The sequence below is a fragment of the Aphis gossypii genome, unplaced genomic scaffold, assembly GCF_020184175.1.
Source record: "Aphis gossypii isolate Hap1 unplaced genomic scaffold, ASM2018417v2 Contig00531, whole genome shotgun sequence".
Taxonomy (NCBI): domain Eukaryota; kingdom Metazoa; phylum Arthropoda; class Insecta; order Hemiptera; family Aphididae; genus Aphis; species Aphis gossypii.
In genome coordinates, this window is record NW_026083144.1 from 123 (window position 1) to 7586 (window position 7464).

General features: G+C 32.2%; 1 protein-coding gene across 1 annotated transcript; it reads left to right on the forward strand.

Moving 5' to 3' along the window:
- The first annotated feature begins 3157 nt into the window (after window positions 1–3157).
- Window positions 3158–4012, forward strand: LOC126554510 (uncharacterized). Its single transcript, XM_050209579.1, has one exon. The coding sequence runs from the start codon at window positions 3158–3160 to the stop codon at window positions 4010–4012; it is 855 nt and encodes a 284-aa protein (XP_050065536.1).
- Window positions 4013–7464: the final 3452 nt, after the last annotated feature.

A 7464-nucleotide genomic window follows, 5' to 3' on the forward strand; every position in this document is an offset into this window, starting at 1 on the left:
TAGATAAAAGTTTGCAACATGTCAATCTAGTTCATAATAAAAGTTCAAGTGCTAATAAGCAGTTAGTATTTGATGAACAAACAAATGATCAACTGTTGGATAATACTACTACATTAAAAAAAACCACTGATTGTAAGATTTAAATTATTCTTATAATTTATATAAAAATTATTATTGTTAATTACAAAAATATATTTAATTTTAGTAAGCCAAATGGAGAAATGTATTAATGAACACAATTCGGCACCAACATCAGCATCAAAACAGTTTGAATTAAGCAAAGGTACCTATTGGCTATTGGCATGGCCGGATTTAGGGGAGGGTCCAGGGGGCCCCGGGCCCGGGGCCCCCACAAAATGAGGGTCTCATCTCAGTTGGATTTTTTTACATATAAACATGATAATATAATATTTTCAAAATAGATTTAAATCACAATTTCAATAAAAATGTTTAATTGTAAATACTGTCATAAATATATAAATAAATCTTATTATTAATATACTTATATATTATAAATTCATAAAAACAAGCTGCGAGTTTACAAATATAAATTTAAAATCGATTGTTATAGACATGTAGAGCATAGGATAATCCCGATTGAATAATATTCGTAATTTGGTACAGTTTAAAATATTGATAAAAAAAACAGTTATAAATAAACACATACAAATTTTATAGCAAGGCAGCAAGCCGCCTAGCCGCTGCTGTAGATAAATACAACAATACGTACCGATTAAATTTTAAATAAAAATATGCGATAGCCGATAAGGCGATAACGTAGATAAAGATTTCATTTGTACATTGATATCTGGCGCAGTAGACGTGTACACTCTTCAACCACACAAGTATATTTTGATCGTGATATTTATCCAGGTTAGTTTAATATATTATTATTTATTGCATTGTATATTATTATTAAGTAAAGACTTGAAAATATAGTCTAAAACTCTCCACAACTTCCTCTTTCCAATGATTACATTTTTTTACCGCAAATACGCAAAAAAAGTTAGAAATTCACACAAAAAAAATTAAATTTTGACAACATTTTGACGATTTTTCTTCGATATTAGTTATTTAATTGTTATATTTAAAATAATAATCCTACCAGATAGTTTATTTAGTAAATATTCTAAGTAATTTTGAATCAATCTAATATTTTAATGCAATTTGTGCTTCATGTTTTATTTAATTTGTACATTATTAAATTCTATAAAGTTTTTGTCGTCATAGGATTGAGATGCAGTTTATTGTGAAAACGTTACACATAAACGGTAATTATTTTATAGTATTAAAATATTTAATAAATTTAAAAATGATTTTTAAATGAACTGCTAAAAAGTTATTACTAAAAAAATATAAATATCTTTTACTCTATTATAGTCATAAATTCTTCGTTAACCAAAATTATGAACGATCGTCATACAAAACCTCGCATATATACTTCTGGTGCACAAAAAAGAAAATTGAAGGTAGAGCGTAATAAACAGATAAAAGAAGTTTTTTCCCAAATTCCAAAGCTGACCAACTATTTTTCATCTTCGAGACAGTTAGCAAATGTTTCAAATAAAGAAACTACTAATGATAATGTTGAAATTTTATCCCCCCAAAAAAATGAAACAATGTATGAAAATGAAGTAATTCAACAGTCTAGCTCAACAGTGGAGAATAATTCATCTACAGAAAAAAAAATGATGATTCTGAACATCTTGATTTAAATACCAAAAATACCATTATTATAGAAAATGAATATTTTGTAGAGCCGGAAATTTCAAACTCTTTTATTGGTTTTAAAAATGATGTTGGAATTTGGCCTTAAAACTCTACTAATGAAATGATAAAATACTGGATAAAACAAGGATCTACAAATTTGCAAAACTGTGATGAAAAGTTATTAGAAACAAAATCTTTCCTACAAAATCGGGCTGATCGCTCTACACATAATACTAGAAAATGTTCTATACATTTTTTAAACGGATAACTAAAAATAGAGAAGTTATTAATCGTAATTGGCTATGTTTCTCTCCAACTACTGGTAAATTGTATTGTTATACTAGTATTTGCAAACTATTAGGGACAAAAAATGGAAAGTTATCTAATGATGGATTTTGTGATTGGAAGCATGCAGCTGAAAAGTTATCCCAACATGAAACATCAAAACATCATCTTGAAGCAATTATTGCAATAAATCATCGAGAGAGAGAAATTGGTTGTCTAGATCAACAACTTCAAAAACAGATTGCAGAAATATCTTCTTAATGGTGCCAAGTTCTAAAGCGAGTAGTTAGCACGATTAAATTTATTTCAGAACGTGGCTTAGCATTTAGAGGAGATGACGAAATAATTGGTTCACCAAGAAATGGAAATTATCTTGGAATTCTTGAATTAGTGGCGGAGTTTGATCCATTTCTGGCAGCTCATATAAAAGATCATGCGAATAAAAAAAGTGGTCACACAGATTACCTTTCATCAACTATTTGTAAAGAATTAATTGATCTTATGGCTAAAGAAGTATTAGGCAAAATAATTACAAGAATTAAAAAATCAAAATATTATTCGGTATCTGTAGATTCTACTCCCGATGAAGCACATATAGATCAATTGACTATAGTAGTACGCTATGTGGAAAAAATGAATCCAGTAGAAAGATTTTTAACATTTTTACCAAATTGTGGCCACACTGGCTTTAAAATGGCAAATACTCTCATTAAATTTTTGAACTATCATGAAATTGAATTGATTGAATGTCGTGGTCAATCATATGACAATGCGGCGAACATGAGTGGTAAATATCAAGGTATGCAAGCCTTAATTAAAAGTAAAAATGAATTCGCAGAATTTGTTCCTTGTTGTGGTCATTCATTAAATTTAGTTGGGAAAACAGCAGCCAACTCGTGTGATTTCATACAAAACCTTTACGTATTTTTTACTGCAACTCCCATACGTTATTCACTTTTAACAAAAAAATTAGCTTGTATAGATAAAAATAAACGTGTTTACGTTTTAAAGAATTTGAATGAAACCCGATGGTCATGTCGTGCAGATGCAACAAAAGCTGTTGTATTTGGTTATGATTATATAAAAGAAACTTTAGTAGAAATTTCAAACGATCTTGATCAAAAAGACATTGCTAAAATCGAACCCAAAAAACTATGAATCAATGTGTCAACTTGAAGTGGTATTTTATGCAATTTTTTGGAATGATATTTTAGAGAGGTTTGATTTAACAAGCCATCTTTTACAAGACCCAAAAATAGTTCTTCAAACTGCTGTAAATGCCCTTAATTCTCTTTTATCATTTATTCGAGAAATACGAAATAAATATGAAGAATATGAAGAAAAAGCAAAAGAAATGTTAGGATCAAAAGATTATGCGCAAATTCATAATCGGAAAAAAAATGTAAGACTAGGTTCATTAAATAGTAATCAAACAGAAACAACCAAGTTATCACCAAAAGAAAAATTTAGAACAGAAAGCTTTATTTCAGTAGTTGATCAATTGATAGTATCATTAACCGAAAGAATAAGTGCTTATGAAACAATTTGTCAACGTTTTGGTTTTTTAAATAAAATTCAAAACTTAGAAACTTCTGAGCTACAATCTGCTGCAAATTATCTTGTTAGCATTTATCTTAATGATTTAGAATCTTCACTTGGTAACGAATTTATACAGTTCGGTTCATTTGTAAAAATATATATAGAAACACGTAAAGACAATGAGCAGTGGGAAATGTTTTTATACAGAATTATTGAGGAAAATAATTTGCAGTGTACATTTCCTAATATAGAAGTAGTGTTGCGAATATATTTAGTTTTGATGGTGTCCAACTGTAGTGGAGAACGATCATTTTCAAAAATGAAGTTAATAAAAAATCGATTACGAAATTCGATGACACAAAGACGACTATCAGGACTTGCACTGTTAAGTATCGAAAGTGACATACTAAGAACATTAGATTTTTCTCAAGTAGTTGAAAAATTTGCGGCAACAAAATCTCGCAAAGTTATAATATAATTAAAAATTGTTATTTAATTTTAGTGTTTAATAATGTATAATGACAGTACACATTATCTAATAAATGTAATTTACTACTCTTATTGTAACACGATTTTTTAATTTTTTTTATTGTTTTGATATTATAATGTAAATATTTTTAACCTTTTTTTCTAATAAAATATTGTTTTGCAGTAAATTTTAATAGATTAATAAACTAAATTCACTTAAAAAATATATTAAAAATATGTAATCGAAAAATAATATATACTTCTGTAAGGGTGGGCCGAGGGCCCCCACATTTCTAAATCCGGCCCTGGCTATTGGCATTTAAAGTTATTATTATTTTTTTAAATATGTTAAAAATTAAAACATTTATATAATATGTTTAGATACTACTGAATGTTTAAATCAAATCTTAAGAAATTTAACTTGTTTAAAGTATGAATTAAAACAAGTCTTAAGCAATCCAATAATAATGATGGGCAGATTAGAAGCAACTGAAAATATTTTGGAGCAAAGTCCAGGTAGATTTGAAAGAAAAGTACAAGATAGTGTATGGATTTAACAGATTGTCCGCTTCCGATCAATAACAATATTTTTTTCTTTTTTTTAAACTGCCAATGGCATATTTATTTAAACGACCGAAAGTCTTTATAAATACAATACATAAAGGGTAGTATACGATAATATTATGAGTAAGTGACAATGATTACTTATATATTATGCGTTAACATGTTTGGGGTTGTACCTCCGGTGAGATAGTCCCTTACCTTAGCCTACGTTACTTAAACTAGGTCATATGGCTTTAAGCGTTTGAGTCGACTAATGTCTTGCGAGTTGTCAAGAAGTTGTTTTGCACTTGCATTGGGATGCAGCTCGAGTTTTTTCGCATGTTTGTTGGCAAACTTTTTGATTTCATCTTGGATGGATGATATATTCAAGTCTCGATGGATGATTTCATTCCTGTCGTACCGGTATGCTGCAACAATGGTACGAAGAGCGATATTCTGACAGCGTTGGATTACTTCGATGTTGGATTTGCTGGCACAACCCCACAGTTGTATGCCAAAGTCCATATCGGTTTGATAATAGCTATATATAAAAGCCGTTTGCTCGTCAGGTCTAGTGTGGAACGTCTTCCAACTAACCAGTATAGTTTGCGCATTTTTTCTTGAATTTGTAGTTTTTTTTGACGGACGTGATGCTTCCAGTTAAGGCGAGAATCAAGGTGCATACCCAGATATTTCACTGAGTCTTTTTGTGGAATTGACGTATCATCCAGCAAAATTCGAAGATTTTCAGTTTTACGTAGTGTATAATTTACGTGCATTGACTTATCTTTATTAATCTTGATTTTCCATTTCCTTGTCCAATTAGAGATGTGATTGATTGAGGCCTGTACGTTTTCGGTCGCAGTCTGTTGATTACTGCTTGTTGCTAAAATTGCAGTGTCGTCAGCAAACATAGCTGTCATTGAGTTACCATTGGTTGGGATGTCAGCTGTATAGAGTAGATAAAGGATTGGTCCCAGTACACTACCTTGTGGAACTCCTGCTAGTGTGTTTTTCCAACTTGTGATCGCTTCTTCGTATACAACTCTTTAAGTATGCGTGGGCTGATCTCATTGAAACCAGGTGCCTTTTTTGGGTTGATGTTGTTATCGATTTCATGGGCGACTTCTAGAGGTGTGAAAAACCGTATTTTTTCTCTTATTTCGTTGAGTGGTGGGCATTGTATTACATCGAGTTCGGATGCGATATCATTTGGTTGAAATACATTCTCAAGGTATTGGGCGTATACTTCAGCTTTGTCTTGCTCACTGCGTGCCCAAGTACCATCTATTTTTCGAATAGGTGGCACGTGGGTATGAGGTCTTTTAATGCGTCTTGTAGCTTTCCATAATGAGTAATCGGTATCATCCGTTGCAGATAGGCCACTCAAGTACGATTTAAATGTTTCGTTTTTCATTTCGTTAATTTTGTCACGTAATATTTTACTAATACGGTTCCAATTAGTTTTATCCTCTGGATGTCGAGTTCTATGCCAGGTTCTTCTCGCCTTACGCTTTTGTTGAACTAGTTCTCTAATTTCAAGCGGGTAGGTGATCTCTCGGTTATTTCCTCCTGGAATTATTGGTATTGCCGCTTTTATTGCTTCCGTGATATCCTTAGTTAGTTTTTGTACTACCACTTCAATGTCTGATGGTGTTTTTAACTTCACTGAAAGCGTGGTGGTTTCTTCGAGGGTAGTCCTAAAGAGGTCCCAATCTGTTCTTTTGTTTGTGAGAAAGATTTTCCGTTCTTTCATAATGACATTTGAACTTAGTGAAAGTAACACAGGAATATGGTCGGACGATAATTCTATTAGTCCCTCAACTTCAACGTAGTTAGGTGAAATATTTTTAACCACGAAAAAATCTAATAGGTCAGGTATCTTATTCGGGTCGGTTGGCCAGTAAGTTGGTTTTCTGGTGGAGATAGTTCCAGCGTTGATAGTATTAATTGTCTTGAACAGGGCACGTCCTTTCTGAGTGATTAGTCTTGATCCCCAGTGAGTGTGTTTTGCATTGTAGTCTCCACCAACAATGAATCTATTTCCTAGCTTGCGGAAGAAGTCAGTGAATTTAGTTTCATCTGCACCTCCCTGTGGTGGGCAGTAGATAGCCGTAACCGTAAGGTCATTGTTTCCATCATTGACCCTAACGGTTGTGGCTTGCAAATATAATTGCGAGTGTTCTTCTAACTCGAAATGTTTAATGGATTCTTTTATAAATATCGCTGTACCTCCACGAGCTTTACCGCTAGGATGGAGAGTGGTATAGATATATTTAATTTCTGATTTTTAGAACAGTCCAAGGTGTAAAATGTATTTCTGATACTAGAGCAATATCAATGTTTTCATTGTGCAAGAAGTCATCGAGTTCTTGTTTGCGCTGAACAAGCCCATTGGCGTTCCATGCTATGATTCGCAATATGCGATTCATTACTTTTTCTTTTGACTTTTGTTGTTAGACTTAGATTGATTACTTTCTAATCTATCCAGTTTAGATGTGACTTTTTCTAGCGATTTTGTTATATTAGTAAGTGCAGATAAAATATCTAATAACGAGGGGTCGTTTACGTTGGACTGTTGTTGCTGATTGGACGTTTGAGGCGTTGTATTAATATTAGGAGAGCTTGTCATCTGTGCATAATAGATGGCCGCTGTGACAGTTTTCGTTGGTTTTTGTTGAATGCGTTGTACTGCAGTGATCTTTTTTGGGTGTACTCTTTCTTCTGCTTTTTTGTAGGCAGAGCAGCCCTTCCAGTTTGCTGTGTGAGCTTCACCACAATTAGCACATTTAGCTTTTGATTTTTTTGACTTTTGGCAGTCTTCTGTTCTATGATCTTCACTACATTTTACACACACTGGTTTTTTGTGGCAGTAATTTTGTGTATGGCCAAAAGACTGACAGTTTTTACACTGTGGCA

What these genes read in the sequence shown, in the direction of transcription:
- LOC126554510 (XM_050209579.1), top strand. Translation starts at nt 3,158, where the DNA reads ATGTGTCAACTTGAAGTGGTATTTTATGCAATTTTTTGGAATGATATT.